Source organism: Nomascus leucogenys, chromosome 12, assembly GCF_006542625.1.
Source record: "Nomascus leucogenys isolate Asia chromosome 12, Asia_NLE_v1, whole genome shotgun sequence".
NCBI lineage: Eukaryota > Metazoa > Chordata > Mammalia > Primates > Hylobatidae > Nomascus > Nomascus leucogenys.
In genome coordinates, this window is record NC_044392.1 from 59442383 (window position 1) to 59462102 (window position 19720).

At 41.0% G+C, this 19720-nt stretch overlaps 1 protein-coding gene across 2 annotated transcripts in view; it reads left to right on the top strand.

The window, feature by feature from the left end:
* CD58 (CD58 molecule) overlaps positions 1-18257 on the top strand; it is a 57448-nt gene extending 39191 nt beyond the window's left edge. For both annotated transcript variants that reach the window (XM_003268037.4, XM_030824775.1), the window contains exons 4-6: positions 10517-10594; positions 13229-13265; positions 17964-18257. In XM_003268037.4, coding sequence (XP_003268085.2) covers positions 10517-10594; positions 13229-13265; positions 17964-17973 — 125 coding nt within the window. In that variant the 3' untranslated portion in view covers positions 17974-18257. The remainder of the gene's footprint in view (positions 1-10516; positions 10595-13228; positions 13266-17963) is intronic.
* Positions 18258-19720: the final 1463 nt, after the last annotated feature.

A 19720-nucleotide genomic window follows, 5' to 3' on the forward strand; every position in this document is an offset into this window, starting at 1 on the left:
ATTTGAAGAAACCCATTCGCTGTTTTCAGCTGCTTAATCTGCTGAGTGTGCAGCCTGCATCACCTGCTGTATGCTAATCATCTCAGAAGGGCTGTGTAGAGTAGGGCCATGTTCTCCTTAGGATGTTGCTTTTTGATTTTCTTTTTTTAGGGTTGGGTCAGGGTTGTGGGACACCAGCTCAGAGAGCTGCCACGGGTCACCTCATATTTATTTATCCCTTCTTGCCTATGAGGACTGCGGCCTTTTGCTGTCGCTCGTCCTTGCCATTTCTGAACCACCCTGGTGACCTGAGCACGAAGATGTGCCACTTCCTAGTAGGAGCAAGGGCTGTGCAGAAGAAACACTGCTTCCTGCCACCAGGGCTGAAGACGCGAGCCTGTCCTCGTGACACAGGCACCGCGCTGCTGCCGGAGTCGGGATCCAGCGGTCTTCTCCAGTGAGGGGCTGGGCTGGGAAGTCCTGTGTTTCATTTGAGCATATGAGCGTCAAGTCCTGCTTTCTCAGTAGTCCCATTGCTGGGCCCCACCATTCATCCTGTCTGAAGGTCCTGGTTGGTGTGACGGGTTGGTGGCTGGCGAGTGGGGTTTCCAAGTGGGTGACAGCACTCTCTGGCAGCCGGGGATGGCCGTGTCCGCACTGACCAGGCCTGTAGGGAGTGCTCAGCCTAACCTTAGAACACATTTATAACTGAATACAGTGTTTTCAATTTGTACATAATAGTTAGAATATTCTATTAAAGTCATGAAACATGGAGAAAAAAAGAAAAAGTGCAAATGAGTCCCAATTTATAACTGATAGATTTGATTTTTGAAGACAGAGAAAAGATCAAACCCACAGAGGTGTCACTCAAAGGAGCACTGTTTGTACAAGTCACACAATTGCAAGAAGTTTTTAAAACAAGCTGCAAAGTTATAATAGTTAAGCTTGGAGCAAACATTCCTTCATTAATTCCACCTTTTGAGTGTTACATAATACCCAAGGCATACGATATGGAAATGCAATTTGTTGTAAAAGCAGATAGTTGCTTTATAACGGGAACAACAAAAAATAAAACCAGTGTGCTTTTGCCTTTTGGTATATGTGTGCTGCATCTAACTGACAAGGAGGAAGAAGATGACCACATATAGACAGAGCAAGCAAGTTGAAATCTTGAAAAGTTTTAAGTGTTCCAAGAGACAAAATACTTGAAGGAAATAATTGCTGAGTAAGATCCCTCTATAGAATTACATGGAATATTTTAGGGGATTTTTAAAGGTTTTGCCCTTGCACCAGTTTTAACTTTATGTTTGCCATTAGAATTTGAAGACTTTTACTGAAAGTAAGATTACTTTCCCTGTAGACAGTCTGGTAAAAGATCATAAGAGGAATAATATTCCTCTTATTGATTTGAAGTAAGTACTATTAATTTGAAAAAATTCTTTTAATTATTAAATAATGGTGATTTATCCTTCTTTTACATTTTCTTCCAAATTGATAGTTCACATATATACAATAGATTTTGAAAGTTTGAGGAATGTTGCTTGATAGGTCTTAGGTTTAAATCCTGGAGTAGTGTTGACATCTGAGACATACATCTGGGCTTCTGGCCCTGGTTTCTGTTAACCAAATATTGGAGGACCTTCTCCTTTTAAAATGCAAACCAGGAGCTGAACTTAATGATCTTAATGGTTCTTTTGAACAGTAACAGTCTAAGATCTTTTTTTTTTTTTTCTGAGATGATTTTTGAATGCTTTTGTGTGGAACCACATGCATCATAATAGATACAAATCCATGCAAGTGTAACAGTTAAATACTAGATCTTACTTTTTCAGGTTTTGATTTCTCATCTAAACTTTCCAATGCTTTATCAGTGAAGCAAACTAACTCACATTGACTAGCCTGCTCTCCTTTAGCAAACCCTTCAAATAAATGCCTCATTTGCTCCTCACCACTATTATTTTAGATTGGCCAGACAGTTGTTACTTACCTTTTAAGAATGAGGAGACAGGTAGCTGGGTGCGGTAGCTCACGCCTGTAATCCCAACACTTTGGGAGGCTGAGGCGGGCGGATCACAAGGTCAGGAGATTGAGACCATCCTGGCTAACACGGTGAAACCCCATCTCTACTAAAAATACAAAAAATTAGTTGGGCGTGTTGGCGGGCACCTGTAGTCCCAGCTACTCAGGAGGCTGAGGCAGGAGAATGGCGTGAACCCGGGAGGCGGAGCTGGCAGTGAGCCGAGACCGTGCCACTGCACTCCAGCCTGGGTGACAGAGTGAGACTCCGTCTAAAAAAAAAAAAAAAAAGAATGAGGAGACAGGGTCAACCAGGTGGGGTGACTTGCCCAAGGTCACTTAAGTATTGGAGATAGAATTAAAATTTAGGTCTTTGAATTCCAGAGTGTTTTTGTATAATACCATCCTGACTTTCTATACGTTTCAAAATAAATCAAATTTTAGTTTTCTTTGATTTATTCATAGGAATGAGCTAGAGAAACCCATACCATATAGATATACATAGTTGATATTGGTCAAATGTAACTTAATTTTTTGCCTCATTATCTCATGTTTCTTGTAACATTTTGTCTAGTAGGACCTTTTTGTGGTGTGTGGTCATTTTAGTCATGACATCTACTGTCATACCATCACTGCAGCCCAGAAATGGGGTGATGGGGTTACTAACTAGTTAAACACAATTTAAAGGAGAATTTTAGAGACAGTTAAGATTGAGGACAGAGTTCTTGTCCACCTCATATTGTATTGGGGGAAGGAACTAATACTTACTGAAGGCCTGCTCCACAACAAACTCCTGTAAATGATTTACATAAATGTGTCACATTTAATCCACACAACAACCCAGTGGTGTGGGTATTTATAAAGGAGGAATCTGAGGCACAGTGAGGTTAAATAACTTGACCAAATATACACATTTATTAAGAGCAAAGCCAGGATTTGACATCCAACTCCATCTGAACTCAAAGCACTGTGTCTTCCCCACTGTATTGGGAAGTGAAAGTAAGAAGATGACTCAGAGATGGAGAATTATAATCTGGAATTTGGAATTTACTTCCATTGGTAAACCATTTGAAAATTGCAGCTCCAAGGCATTGGGAGATGGAAAGAAAGCTAGTGAGCAATTATTTCTTGGCTTTGTGTCATGCTCCTACAGTTTGCTCCTCCTTATCTCCTTATTTGCGGTCAGAGTACATAGCATGGAGGTTTTATGCCTGTGCTACAGATGTTCAGAGACCTCAAGGTCAGAAAGCTGGTTTATGGCAGCCCGTGAATATAGATAGACTTATGCAGATTAGAACATTGAGATGTTGAGGGCAGGAGAAAATTCTGGATAGAAGAGAACATGGGATTCGGAGCGAGAAAATCTGGGTCCTAGACCTGATTTCATTGCTTACTGGCAGTGTGAATGTGGGGGATAATAATACTTACTTTACAAGGGCTGAGGAAATTAAATAAAATAGCATGTGGGAAAGAGTATTGATGGTTAGTCAGTCACTATAAAACTGCTAGTTGTTATTCAGGATACAGGAAGAGTTTCAAGAGAGGACATTTGGTATAACATTATATACAGCCAATGGTTTAAGGAGGACAATGTAGAAGAGGTTGTGGATTTGGCACTTAGGAGGTCATTGTTGACAGACCTTGTGAATAGATGAGGGTAGGAACCAGATTCCTGGGCTTTAAGTAAGAAGAGGGGTAGTCCAATAGGCCAGTTATATATTTGGCTGTGAAAGAGGAGAATAAAATCTGAGTACCTTTGAGAGTCAAAGGTTATTTCCAGGTAAAGAAACCCAGTGGACTTCACCATTCTCTTTTAGATAACTGCTGGGAAGAAGTAGGGTGATTGTAACACCCTCCACATTGACACAGAACTCTGAATGGGAGCCTAGGGAAAGTGCACATTTTTTGAAGGGGTGGGCAAGAGGATATTCTTTAGAGTACCAGTTTCCAACTGTTGTCCACATTTATGGACCAAGAACATAAAAGAAACATTGTTCAGCTCCGACCTGAAGTTATGTAGAACAAACATTGTTCTGAGTTCAACTAGATGATCTTTCTTTCATAGCTGGGGTGGACATTATGTTACCTGCAGGGAGTAAGTCACTGAAGGACTCTGAAGGTAGAGCCTCAAAAGAAGATCCTTTGATCTTACTCCTAAGAAAAATGGGAGAAATTGGAAAAATTCATCATAGAAACACAAAAATATGTGCAAGTAGGAAAAAGGAGAAGAAGGAAAGAAATGCAACATAGGAAATAATATTATGTAGACTGAGATGAAGAATGTTAAGAATATTTGAACAAAGTTTGAACCAGATGAAATGTAACAGGCAGAAACAGAAGTAGGAGAATTTTGGGACTGATTTAAGTTGGTCTCTTGTGACTTTTATAACTTTCCACTGGGAGGAATAGTGATTAAGAATGTGCACTCTGCTTTGAAAAATTGAGAAAGAAGGCTGCGTGCAGTGGCTTATGCCTGTAGTCCCAACACTTTGTGAGGCCAAGACAAGAGGATTGCTTGAGGCTGAGAGTTCAAGACCAGCCTGGGCAACATAGGGAGACCCTATCTCTACTAAAAATTAAAAGGTTACTGAGGTGTTGTGGCATGTGTCTGTAGTCCTAGCTACTTGGGAGACTGAGGTGGGAGGATCACTTCAGCCTGGCAGTTTAAATAAATCAAATCAATAATTAATAATCTTCCAAAACAGAAAGCACCAGGTTCAGATGGGTTCATTGGTGAATTCTACCAGATATTTAAGGAAGAAATACTAATTCTTTACAATCTCTTTTAGAAGATAGGAGCAGAGGGCATACTTTCCAACTCATTTTATGAGGCCAGCATTATTCTTGTGCTAAAACCAAAGAACAATACAAGAAAAGAAAATTAAGACAAATATTTCTCATGAACATACATGTAGAAACCTTAAACAAAGTGTTAGCAAATTGGATCCAACAGCATATAGAAAGAATTATACATCATGACTAAATGGTATTTATCTCAGGTGTGCAAGGCAGGTTCAACATATGAAAATCAATTAATGTAATCCATCACATTGACAGACTATGAAAGAAAAATCACATGATCATACCAATAGGTACAGAAAAAGCATTTGACAAAATCCAATATCAATTTATGATAAAAACTCTCAATAAACTAGGAATAGAGGGGAAACTTTTTCAACTTCTTAACAAATGCCTACAAAAAACCCTGCAGCTAACATCATCTGTAATGGTGAGAAACTTGAAGCTTTCCCACTAAGACTAGGAACAAGGAAAGAATGTTCTTCTCACCACTCCTTTTCAATATTGTACTATAAGCACTAACTAATGCCATAAGACAAGAAAAGGAAATAAAAGTTATACAGATGAGAAGAAAGAAAGAAAATTGTTTTAGTTCTCAGATGACATGAATATCTATGTATACAATCCAAACAAATTGACCAAAAACCTCCTGGAACTAATAAAAAACTATAGCACAGTTGTAGGATACAAAGTTAATATACAAAAGTCAATCACTTTTCTATAACAGCAATGAACAAGTGGAATCTGAAGTTTAAAACACAACAGCATTTACCTTAGCACCCCAAAAATGCAATACTTAGGTACAATAACAAAATATGTACCAGATTTATATGAGAAAATCAACAAAACTGATGAACAAAATCAAAGAAGAACTACATAAATGGAGAGATATTCTATGTTCATAGATAGGAAGACTCCTTATTGTGAAGATGTCAGTTATTTCCAATTTGCTCTATAAATTCAGTGCAATCCCAAGCAAAATATCAGAAGTCATTTGTGGATATCAACAAACTGATTTTAAGGTTAAATGGGCAGGCAAATGACCAGAATAGCCAGCAAAATATTGAAGGAGAACAAAATTGGAGGACTGATACTACTCAACTTCAAGACTTACTATAAAGCTACAGTAGTCAACATAGTGTGGTATTGGTGGAAAAATAAAAGACAAATAGATCAGTGAATCAGAATAGAGAGCCCAGAAATAAACCAACATAAATATGGTCAACTGATCTTTGGCAAAGGAGCAAAGGCAATACAATGGAGCAAAGATGATCTTTTCAACAAATAGTGCTGTAACAACTGGACATCCACATGCAAAAAAAAATGAATCTAAACACAGACCTTATGCCCTTCACAAAATTTTACTCAAAATGGACCATAGATCTAAATGTGAAATGCAAAACCATAAGACTCCCAAAACATAAGAGAAAACCTAGATAACTTTGGATATGATGACTTTTTAGATACGACACCGAAGACATGATTCATGAAAGAAAGAATTGGTAAGCTGTTCTTCATTAAAATTAAAAACATTGCTCTATGAAAGACAATTTCAAGAGAATGAGAAGCCAAGCCACAGACTGGGAGAAAATATTTGCAAAAGACACATCTGATAAAAGACTATTATACAAAATATACAAAAAACTCTTAAAACTCAACAAGAAAAACACAAACAACCCAATTAAAAAATGAGTCAAAGACCTCATCACACACCTCTCCAAAGAAGATATACAGATGGCAAATAGGGATATAAAAAGATACTCCTGGGCCGGGTGCAGTGGCTCACGTCTGTAATCCCAGCACTTTGGGAGGCCGAGGCAGGAGGATCACCTGAGGTCAGGAGTTCAAGACCAGCCTGGCCAACATGGGGAAACCCCATTTCTACTATTTTCTATTTTGTAAAAATACAAAAATTAGCTGGGCATGTCCTATGTCAACAGGCAACAGGGAAATGGAAACTAAGACAACAGTGAAATACCACTTCACGCCTATCACACTGGCCAAAATCTAGAACACTGACAGCACCAAATGCCAGTGAGGATGTGGAGCAACTCTCATTCATTGCAGGTGGGAATGCAAAATGGTACAGCCACTTTGGAAGACAGTTTGGCAGTTTCTTACAAAACTGTACATACTCTTACCATTCAACACAATTGTCATGCTTCTTGCTATTTACCCAAAGGCATTAAAAACTTATGTTGACATAAAAACCTTCACATGGATGGTTATAGCATCTTTATTAATAATTGTCAAAACTTGGAAGCAACCAAGATGTCCTTCAGTAAGTGAATGGACAAATAAACTGTGGTACATACAGACAATAGAATATTATTCAGCACTGAAAAGAACTATCAAGCCATGAAAAGACATGGAGGAAACTTAAATGCATATTACTAAGTCAAAGAATCCAATCTGAACAGGCTACATGCTATGTAAATTTTACCTATATGACATTCTGGAAAAGGCAAAACTGTGGAGACTGTAAAAAGATTAGTGGTTGGCAGGGGATATGAAAAGGTGGAACACAGAGGAGTTTGGGGGAAGTGAAAATACTCTGTATGATACTGTAACGATGTTATTATACATTTGTCCAAACCCACAGAATGTACAACTGAATGCTAATGTAAAGTATGGATTTTTTAATGATAATGATGTATCAGAGTGGTTTCATTAATTCTAAAAAATGTACCACTCTGGTGAGGGATATTGATAATGGGGAGGCTATGCATGTGTAGGGGCAGGATGTATATGCAAACTTTCTGTAACTTCTGCTCAGTTTTGTTGTGAACCTGAAACTCAAAAATATTTAAAGCCAAGTGAAGCTAATGTACTAAGCCATGAATCAAGTTTGTGGAATAACCCCAAATAGAGGAACCATTCCAAGTGTGTTAAAAACATAGTAATTTGGGTGCGTATTTCAAGGGACTGCATTCTAAGGATAAAAAGGACTACAAAGAAAAAAATTGTAATGTTTTAAGTAATTATATAGTTAGCAGTAATGCTGGTATTTGGTTACTGTTGAGTATGTATTGCAGGAAAATGCAAATGAATATTTATATTGTTATTAGTGAATATTGGGATGTTTGGCATGAAAGAAAGGAGATTCAGCTGTAAATTGATTAGCTTAAGTAAACACTGTAGCCCTGGATTTATTTAAAGGTATTAATTTGAACCATATGAAATTGCTGTTTCTGTAGTCAAAAACCATTGAATCTTGGCAGCTTAACAGGGTTCAACATAATGCCAGCATGACCCATTAATGTATTTTGTCTCTTAGAAAATTGCGTATTTCCTGGTTATGTCCATTGAAATGTTCTAGAAACAAAAGCCAGTCCTGTAGCAATTTGCATGCTTCTTGGACCCAGATTTGGGTGACCAGTGTTACCTGGCATGCCCAGACTTCCCAGTTTCAGCACCCAAATTTCACATCCCAGGAAACTCTTCAGTTTCAGGAAAACCGGGATGATTGGCCACCTTCACCCAGATTATGGTACCTAATTATCATTTCCCATGAAAATGAACCAGGGCCTTTGGGACAGTTGGCTGATTCTATACCTTGGGCATGGAATGCATTAAAATAAGCCTTGAATATCTTATTTTACCACATAACAAGAAAGCTATCAAAAAGACTTACCATGATGGTACCAACAGGACTCAGGAGCCACTCTGAAGAGGTTCCCTCTGGCCAAAAATAAGACAATTGGAACATCAATAAGAATAACAACTTCAGTAGATTGAAACACATCAATTTTGCTCAGTTCATGAGTTTGTAATGTATTAAAAACAAATTTGAAAACTCATTGGTCATCTCTAGAGAATGCTTGGGAGCTAACTCATTATTTTGAAAAATGATAAAGAAAGAGAAGAATGAAATGCTGCTTTTCCTATATAAATTGAACCTCAGAGTAACCACATTGTTGATGAGGGGCAGTTTATCTTTATGTGAAGATTGTAGTTAGTAAAGAAGGAATGATAGACTAAACCACTTTGCAAACCCTTGATGAAATTATGGCTCTAGACAATGATCTTCAATGGCACTGACATCATGAAAAGAAAAGCAACCAGGCATCATATACCACCTGAAGGAAGTATACAAACACTACTTGGGGAGTATTATTGCCAAAGAAAATCTGAATTTTGCTACTAAAGAAGGGAAAATGATGTTCAGGGGCACCTAGCAGTTTCTGGCCAGGGTCTTCTCAAATCTGACCAATAGGTGACTGCCTATTTGTTCCAACACACCTGTGTTACTCATAAAAGGAAAGTATGATCATATCCTTATTCTCATTTATTCATTCAGTTTCTTTCTCTCTTCCTCCTCTCCCTTCCTTTCCCTCCTTTCCCATATCCATGTCACGTTTGTTCTTAGTGACCCCTCCCCAATCCTTTAGCAGTGCATTGTGTACTCTGATTTTGGATTTTCAATAGCTGGATAGAGTTTACCTCATGAACATACCACAGTTTTTTGTGAAAGCAAGGAGCTGCTGTGAAAACAACTTAGGTTGTTTTTGCCTTATGGTATATTAAGTAAGGCTGCAGTAAATACCTTTGTGCCTTTTTGCGGGGAGAAGAAGGGCACATCATTGATAGTTTCCCCAGGATGACATCTTAGAAATGGAATTGCAGAGTCACAAGATATTAATGGAGATACCAATAACATCTACTCAATAGGTTAATGACAGTATATAACAGCTGTTCTTAAATGCAACTACCCTATGAGATAAGTATATTTATTAGTCTCAAGTATAGTTACCCTATGAGAAAATGGAGGCACTGAGAGGTTAAGGCACTTGGCCAACATTGTAATGACTTAGTGAGACTATAGGCACATGACTTAGTGCAATGTCTAGATGCTTCATGATAAATATTTTTAAGGCTTATTATATACAACTGCCAGAATTGCCCTACCAAACACAATGCCAAGTTCTGCTTCCACTGGCAGTATGAGATGGTCAGAAACAAACCTTCTAGTGGAACATTTGCTTCTTTTATTCAATAACACAGGGTCTGGAATGTATCAAGCTTGTGCATATAAGTTTGTTTAGAAATAGTCGAATCTTGCTATTGATAGTAGTTCTACAGAGTCAAGTTAACAGTGAAATAGCAAGTACTGAAGTAATGTTCCTGGGGGAGATACAGGGGTAGGTTCCTGTGAGCCTCTAGTCATAACATTTTTGTTAATGATCGTTTATAACCTTGTTTTATGTGTATTTCTGTTTAAATAAACCTTAATATATAGTGTGGATTTATTGACATTGAACTTATAGTCAACAGCACTGTAACTCATGCCTAAGTGAAGCTTATCTAATACACCTATTTTCTCTGCAAGGCACATCGCAGCCTTCTTGCACTTAGGAACTCTTGTCAGCACTTCAACACTATACTTTGGGACCATTTAAAATAGTGAAATCACCAACAAAAAAGCATAAAAATGCAAAATCATGGCACTAAATAGACTGCAAATAGGACACTTGTTAACAGTGTAAGAACTGAAACAAGAAGGCAGAGCTTTACCTTTTTCCATCTCTGCTGGGAATCTGCTTATTGGGTGACTCAAAGTTTTCATCACTGTTCTACGTCTGAGAATGACTGCTATGGGTATTGATTTGTGGATTACAAATAAATTTCAGTAAATAAGCAAATCGCAAGGTGGAATCTGCAAATAATGAGGATCCATTCTGATCAGTTCAACTAGTTGAATTTCTTTTCTTTTTTTTTATAGGTCATTCAAGACACAGATATGCACTTATACCCGCACCATTAGCAGTAATTATAACATGTGTTATGCTGTATGTGAATGGTATGTATGCTTTTTAAAACAAAATAGTTTTCAAACTTGCATTGGTTTTCCAAAGGTCAGAAAATAGTTTAAGGATGAAAATAAAGTTTGAAATTTTAGACATTTGAAAAGAAACAAAAACTTTTTTGCTTTACTTGTGTGGGACTGCTGAGCACGCTAGGTTCCTCCAAAGATCCTGCATTATTATCTCAAGGTAGAATGAATCCTTGGGCCACAGAGAGCTTTATAGGCCTGGGAACACAGCCTGGACCTGTTGCGTAGCCTCCTTTTACGTGTGATCTGCTTCAAAATATAGTTAAACTTCTGGTCTCCAAGTCGGAGTTTGCTAAAGACCTCTTTAGGCTGCCACCTTTGTAATTTTCATGTCATATACCATGAATGGGGCTCCCAGGTAGGAAAGGAGTTTTGGTTAAGTGACTTACGTAATACAAGTAATCGTGCTTGTATTACTTCCTGAGCCTTCTGAGTCCCCTAGCAATCTTGGGCAGTCATACAGCTTGGAGAACTGATGACTTGGAGAATTTGTTCCCAGCCTGTTCATTCCTGGTAGTGAGTAATCCCTCTCAAATCCCAAAGGACAGGGAGCAGGCTGTAAATCTGAAGAGTAGATATTCTTGATGCCACAGCAGTTTCCATATCAGCCTTCACCAAAAGGAAATATGCCAGACAGGGAATGCCAAAGAGTAAACTTTCTACAAGTGATAGTATCTAGGATCCATTGTGTCCTGAATCAAGTTTATAAACTAGATTTCAGTTTCCTTAGACCTGTACTGTTTAGTATAGTAGCCAATTAGCCACATATGATTATTTAAATATATAATTTAAAATGAAATACCATTAAATTTAAGATTCATTCCTCAGTTACACTAACCACCTTTCAAGTGCTCAATACCTACATCTGGCTAGTGGCTACCATACTGGATAGCCCAGATAAGGAATAATCCTATCATTGCAGAAAGTTTTCTTGGTCAGTGCAGAACTAGACTATTTTGCGATATCAGTGCTAAATATAATTTCCTGGCGATAACATTTTCATATTATAAGTTGTAAATACCATGAAAATCCATCCCTAAGTAATAGATTATCAACCAGTTGACTCTCCACTAAACCATATTATAACAATCAGCTGAAGAAAGTTTTCAGCTATTGCCCAATGCATAAAATATTTTGGGAGCTCAAAATTTTTTAAAAATCTATTTTAATCCCCAAATAGCAGTATAATAGTTAATCATCTCCTGAACAGGTTGGTTCTCAGAAACTAAAATCATTTTCCACTCAGTGTTGTTGTAGATCTCAATTAAAGAACTAACCCAGGATACCTGAACTAAAGAGAGGTGGCACTGAATTTCCATAGAACTTCAAAACAATTGGTTGATTTAACTTAAAAAAAAAAAAAAAGGTCATTCAATATACAGAAAATTACTCCCATGGTCAGTACTGTTAGCCCCAGATAATCTGAAAAAATTTGTTCTTAAAAAAAAAAAACAATTTGGAGGCCAGGCATGGTGGCTCATGCCTGTAATCCCAGCACATTGAGAGGTCAAGGTGTGTTCATCACTTGAGCCCAGGAGTTTGAGACCAGCCTGGACAATATGGTGAAACACTATCTCTACAAAAAAATACAAAAATTAGCCATGCATGGTGGTGCATGCCTGTAGTCCCAGCTACTCAGGAGGCTGAGGCGGGAGGGGGGCAGAGGTTGCAGTGAGCTGAGATTGTGCCACTGCACTCCAGCCTGGGTGATAGAGTGAGACCCTGTCTCAGAAAACAAACAAAAAAACTCAGCAAGCACCTCAACCTTTAAGCAACCTTAAAGTCATTAATTGGGAAATAGTGAGATGTTTGGCATGGAACCTTCAGAAGAGGAAAGAGTTGAATGGAAACAGCTCCAGCTGCCTAGTTGTAGTTGACAGACAACTTTATAAGCTCTAGTCAACCCTATTGACTAGGCTTCTGAACCACTAGCATAGTTCTAGGGTCGGGCAGATGCCTACTGTGGGCAGGAAAGCGATGCATGCATGTGTGGGAGCACTGTCTTAATGTCTGAAATAGTAGCCATGAGCTACATGTGGCCATGGAGCACTTGAAATGTGGGAGTCCAAATTATCATGTGCTGTGAGTGTAAAATAATAAGTTTCTAAGACCATGTGTGAAAGAATGTAAAATATCTCATTAAAAAATGTTTATATTGAGTACATGTTGAAATAATTTTATATTTGTGACACATTGTGTTAAATAAAATATTAAAATTTACATTTTTTTTACTTTGTAATGTGGATACCAAAAATTTTAAATTGCTTATGTGGCTTGCATTATATTTCTATTGGACAGCACTGGTCCAAACCATTCTAGCCTTCCCTGCATCTTCAGCCTTATGCACAAGGTAAAATTAGCCATTTTGTCAACAGTTTTTGCATTTGGTTATCTATCATGTTCTGACAAATTTTTGAACAACTCTTTGGACCAGCTCTGTAGCCAATTTGATTTAAAGCATATAGGATAGCAGGAAATCCCAGGGTGATGGGGCTCTGGCTTAGTTTTCCATATTTAGGCTTCTAATAGGCAGTCAGTAACTCCACATTTCAGCTTTTCTTTTCAGTTCTTTAAATGAGAAGACAATTTCTTCATTTTTAGGTATTCTGAAATGTGACAGAAAACCAGACAGAACCAAGTAAGTATGCTGCAGGCTGTGCACTCTGTGCCAGAACAACAGCAGCCCTGCTGTAGATGCCCATTACTTGGGAAGGCAGATTGTACGCATCTGTTGGTTGCCTTGTACAGTAATAAGTAGTAACATCAGCAGATATACTAACCATAGTGTATTAAGTACCAACTGTGTGCCATGCACTGCACTAGCCACTCTGTGCATATCGTTTCCTGGAACCCTCTCAATGAGCCTTGCAGGAGCAGTATCATACCTTGCTTAGAGAAAGTGCATATGCGATTTGTAGAAGTCAAGTGAGATGTCAAGGTCACATTGCTAGTAAGTGGTGGGCTGGGATTTAAATCTAGGTCTTCGGACTCCAAGAGTTACACTGTTAACCACTGCAATACACTCCCTCCACCTCCCATCCCAGGAAAAGTTGGATCAGGGATAGGCTTCACTTCAGGAGCCAGGGTCAGAGCTGGGCCTGTAGTCACATATAAAAGATAGAACACAAACACAATTAGCAGCAGTGTTGGTTTAATAAACTGCCATAGGATGCTCCAAGAGGCCCCCTCCTGGCAGATCCCACTGGTGGTCAGGAGGCAGAGGCATGAGCTGGGTGTTGAGGGATGAGGGGAAGAGTTAAGGCCCAGGGTGTGAAGGGCAGGACAAGAAGTAGCAAGCCGTCCTCTTTGGAGCAGAGAGTGTTGAGGCATTAGAGAAAGATGGGGCTGGGCTGGCAGGTTGGGCCAGGCTGAGACTTTGAGAGAGGCTTTGGGTCATTCTTTAGGGAAAACTGCAGAGTTTTCTAGCAGAACTATGCTTTAGTAAGATCACTCTGCTGGCAAAGCATGGGACGAATTAATAGGAGATGAGACGAGGACACTGGTTAGTGGAATAATGAAATAATCCAGCCAAGCAGAGAAGAGGGCCTGAGTCAGGGTAATGGTGGCAGAACTGAATATACAGAGCTAGGTTTGAGAGAAACAGCAGAGATCCTGTTAGCAAAACTTTCATCTGGCAGTGTAGGCTCTGATGCCAAACTCCCTCATTCAAATGCCAGCTCCATTTCTCACAGGCCTTGGACAAGTCACTTAAACTCTCTGTGCTTTGGTAGTCTTCTGTGGAAAATGGGCATAATGATAATATAGAAATGACAATGATAGCGTAGATAATCACATAGAAATAACTGTGTCAAAATATATTAATATAAGTAAAATGCTTACAATAGTGGCTGGCTCATAATAGTGTTAAATAAGTGTTAGCCATTATGATTATTGTTACTATTATTTTTCAAGAAAAATAAAAGCGACAGGACCAAGTGTTACAGAGGAGTCACACAGGAATCTTGGTTGGGAAGGAAAATTATGAATTTTTGCTTTCACGGGTTGATTTTGGGGTACTGGTATATTACCTGGGTAGTTATGTCCATGCACAGAATTGGAGATGTGGGCTTCAGGCTAGAGTTACAGATTGGGGCACCTCTTCATCTGGACAGTAATTGATGCCATGAGCACCTGAGGTCACTAAGAAAGAAAAGCCAGATGCCCTAGGGTGATGGGAAGAGGCAGAGGAGGCAGGACTGGGGAAGCAAAGTCCAGGATCAGAGCCAGGGTAGCCCTGGGTTAGAGACTCGAGGGAGGAGGCTACATGTTAAAGCTGCAAAGACAAGGAGGTAGGCGAGGGGTTAAGACCTTTGGTTTTGTTGAGTCAGTTGCTGTGGTCAGTGCAGGGATGAAGCGAGGGTGGCTAAGCAGCAGCAAGGGCCTAGGTGAGGTGGGATCGATGGATGGGCCACAAGGTGTCCTTTCTCCTCAGCTGCCAGGTGGAACAGTGCAGGAGAAACAAGCTGTGGCAGGAGGCCTGGGGGCAAGAGAGTCCGAGGAACAGCTCAGCCGGCCACAGGCCCAAGCTGGGAGGACCCAAGGCCATGAGGCGTTGATGGGCTGGGAGGCTGGGCAGAGAGGAGCCAAGTAGCTGGAGATGAGGTGAGGTGGGAGAGGTAGGGACCTCCAGGCTTGTGGTCAGAGGAGGGCATTTCAGATCTGAGCAATATGCGTGAGCCCCAGGTGAGTGCGAGAGCCAAGTTAGGTCTCTGCTGAGATCTAGGTGGTGTTACAGTGGAGGGGAACTCTGAGTGGATGGGGGAGGCATAGCCACCACTACCAATGATGGGGGTAGGGGGGCATCATCCAGGGCCAGGGGAAAGGGGATGGGCATTCCAGAACTCATCCCTTCATCTGTTCCTTTCATCACAACAAACATTATGGAGATTATGCGATACCAGGCACCGTGCTAGCTGATAGGGTGGGGTCAGAGTACCCAGCGAGGCTAGACATTGCGTGGGATTCAGAGAAAGCATATAATAGGGCTTCTCCCATAAGAAGCTTGTGGCCACACCAGGGAGAGAGAATGGATGCACGTGAGCATAAGAAACTCTTAGAAGGGCTTAGGCAGGAAGCACAGGTGATAGGCAGAATGTGTGATACGATGGTAAGGGCTGAGCAACCAATGCAGGGGAATTGGAGAGGCCAGAATAATCAGAAAAGCTTTGGAGGGGGTAGGATGTGACCTACATTTTCAGAACAAGAGTGGAGTAGAAAAGGTATTTCAGGTGGGATAAACAGCAGGGGCAAATACATGAGAGGGAATTAAATCTGTTGTGATTTATTTGATAGTAAGATTGATCTGCCTGGCATCGAGTTAAAGTAGACGCAAAAGACACTGAATATTTGCAAGGAGGTCCTTGGAATGGAGTGATGTGGAAATAGGCAGCCATTACAGGTTCTTGAGCAGAAACATTTTGAAAAGCACTGCTTTGGAATGATGAGTCTAGAAAGGTAACGCCTCTCTAAGGTGACATTCTAGGGAGAGACCTGAGTATTTGGGGCTGAGATTGAGAGAGGAGCTTACTTTTCTTGGTATATTTTTATTTACTATTCAAATCCTGCATCATGTGTGTTTACTGCCTATTTAATAATTATTTTTAAATTTTAAGAACCCATTGTGGCAGCAGGGGGAATTCCCTAAGCTCAGTTACTAAAGGGTTATGAAGCTGGGTATGGTAGCACACACCTGTAGTCTCAGCTACTTGGGAGGCTGAGGTGGGAGGATCGCTTGAGCTTTGGAGTTAGCGGAAGGATTTCTTGAGCCCAGGAGTTAAGAGACCTGCCTGGGCATCAAAAAAATTAAGTTAAATTAAAATGTTAAAAGGTTCTGTATATGGTGGAGATGGAGGAGATCGGGGGAGGAGATGAGAAAGGGGCAAGCATAACCAGGAACAAATGCGATATTTCCTCAGCTGTGTGAGAGCAGGACCAGGAAGAACTAAACTCAATTAGGAACAACAGAGGACAGATGAGTAGATAGCAGACATCCGACGGGAAATGGCCACGCCACACTTCTCACCCAGGCAGTTCAACGTAGGCAATTTCCGAGTGCCCTGGTATTTTTTGTGTAAGTTTCTAGAAAACAGATCACAAAGTTAGCCAAATTAAAAAGGAAGCAGGGAGTCCTATTTCTCCGAGAAGAAAGATTTACACGTAGCATCTCAGGCAGGAGCCCAGCTGGAGAAGCAGGCTTGATTCCTTGTAGTGGGTGAGCAGACTGCTGGGAGAGGGCAGGGGAGCAGAGACCAGCAAAAAGCTGCCCCAACAAGAATCCTGTGCATGCCAACCTGGTTTACAAATATTTCCCACTTTATCCCCCTGAAAAAGTCACAGCACCCATTTCATGTTCTGTGAGGCTCCCAAGGAGGGAAACTTCTAGTTTGCTGTCCTTTACCTCACCCCTGTGACCACAGCACTAATTTCTCATGAATTCTTGTTACCGATGAGATATAAATGTTTGGGGAGCTCTGGCCTGGTCTGATTTTGAGCTCAGTGGAAATACGTAGATCATGGGGGAGGAGGCCAGGAAATGGACTCGGTTTCAGGGCTTGCTCAAGGATGCGGTTTTGTTTTTTGGCTGTTTCACTCCAAGACAGCCAGAGATTGTTCTGTCATTGCCACAGAGGTGACTAAACAGGAAGATAAGTTTGAGGTAGGAAGAAAACCATCCCCAGGAGTTTCATGTAGCGAAGAAGGAAGTAGCTGTTACAAATGGGTGACAGTTTACATATGGGTCTAACAGTCTCAGCTCTGTTGTTCAGTCTTTGAGTTATACTCAGAGAGTCGGCAGGAGGAGTCTTGGGACTGCTATTGAGTGCAGCATCCTGAAGGCTGTTCTTCAGGTGTTACTCAGACTACCGTCCCAAGAGCCCTCAAGGCAGTTCTTCCTTCATCCCTGCTCCCTAGCTCCCTTGGCTTTGATGAGTTTATTACAAAAGGGCTATTCACAGGCCGGGCGCCGTGGCTCACGCTTGTAATCCCAGCACTTTGGGAGGCCGAGGTGGGCGGATCACCAGGTCAGGAGATCGAGACCATGGTGAAACCCCGTCTCTACTAAAAATACAAAAAAATTAGCCAGGCGTGGTGGCGGGCGCCTGTAGTCCCAGCTACTCGGAGAGGCTGAGGCAGGAGAATGGCGTGAACCCAGGAGGCGGAGCTTGCAGTGAGCCGAGATTGCGCCACTGCACTCCAGCCTGGGCGACAGAGCGAGACTCTGTCTCAAAAAAAAAAAAAAGGGCTATTCACATTAGAATAGGAGGGTAATTAAGACACCTGGTCTGCAGCCCAGATTTACTGCATTTTACAAGTTAATAATATGATTTTCTTTTTGTAGTTCCAATTGATTGGTAACAGAAGATGAAGACAACAGCATAATAACTAAATTATTTTAAAAACTAAAAAGCCATCTAATTTCTCATTTGAGTACTACAATTTTTGAACAACTGTTGGAAATGTAACTTGAAGCAGCTGCTTTTTTAAGAAGAAATATCCACTAACAAAGAACAAGCATTAGTTTCGACTGTCATCAACTTATTATATGACTAGGTGCTTGCTTTTTTGTCAGTAAATTGTTTTTACTGATGATACAGAAACTTTTGTAAATAAATGTAAATATGTACACAAGTGACTAGGTGGTTTGGCTATTGTTTTCCTAAGATAGAAAAATAAGGGTCACATACCCTTTTAAAATCTATACTCTTTCTCCCTTGCTTTAGGGGAAAAATAATTCATTGTAGGGTCATTCATGGAGTGAGGGAGAAAAGTACTGTCCCTCACTGGGTTCCACTGCTGTAGGTAGGAGGCAAGTGAACACACGGGTCTTTATTTCTAGCTGCTTTTGAAAAGACCAGATCACCACCATCCAGTGCAGTTGTATAACACAGGTGGGGCAGGGAGACTTCTCTCGCTGCCATTAATTAGCCTACTTAGTTTGTTGCATTGGTTAGCTGTCACACTGGGAGGTCAACAGCAGACAATAGCTGGAAAACCGTAGTCATAACAAATACGGAGTGGCAGCCACTCCTGAGGAGGTGGACGGTGCCAGTTGCCTCCAGCAGCCATGTAAACCCAAGTCAATACATAGACGCTTTAGCTTGTGCCTGCACTGTCCCTGGAATTCCTGTCACGTGAGAGTATCCAGCCTGAAGGAAGAAATCAATATTTCTTGACTCCAAGATGGGCCTGTCAAGGTGGGCGGATCACGAGGTCAGGAGATCGAGACCATCCTGGCTAACATGATGAAACCCTGTCTCTACTAAAAATACAAAAATTAGCCAAGTGTGATGGCGGGCGCCTGTAGTCCCAGGTACTCTGGAGGCTGAGGCAGGAGAATGGCGTGAACCCAGGAGGTGGAGCTTGCAGTGAGCCGAGATCAGGCCACTGCACTCCAGCCTGGGGGACAGAGCGAGACTCCATCTCAAAAAAAAAAAAACCCTCGGGCTACATGTGTTCTCTCTAGAACAGCCTGCATCTGAGCTCCCACAGACCTCAGCAAGAGTGGGAAAGGAGCCCAGAGTGCTTCTGGGAAGACCCGCATCTCCCCAGCTCCCCCATCTCCAGGTAGCATGGCTTCCTATCCTGTCTCAGACTAATCTTGTCAATCCCTTTATCCCAGGCCCTGTAGGAAGTCCATGACTCCCCTGGATACTTCTGTCCCATGCAGCTCTGTATGCCCCACTTTCTGCCCCCATCCATCAGCAGCGACATCCCTGATGCCCTCTACTGTGAATGCCTCCTTTGCTTCGCTGTTCTAATCGAAACCCAGCTCTCCCTGGGGATGCTGCGTCCCACAGCCTCTCAAGGGGTAGCTGTGTTCTTTCCTGCATCCCGTGTATTCAGGGCCTAGGGGAAAGAAGACATCCTCCTTGCTCTTCTCTGCCTGCAGACCAGTGTTCCTTCCTCGGCTTTGATGCTCATGCCAGCTAATCGTCACCATCTGACATCCCTTGTTCTAGTTATCTTTGTTATTCCCTATCCCTTGGAGGTTTTAGCATTATGTCAAAGTCTTCTCTCTGACATCACTTCTTCCAGATTTTGAATGCTTTCAAAACCTACAAATCTAATACCCTCGCATGGTCATTTCTTCTCCCT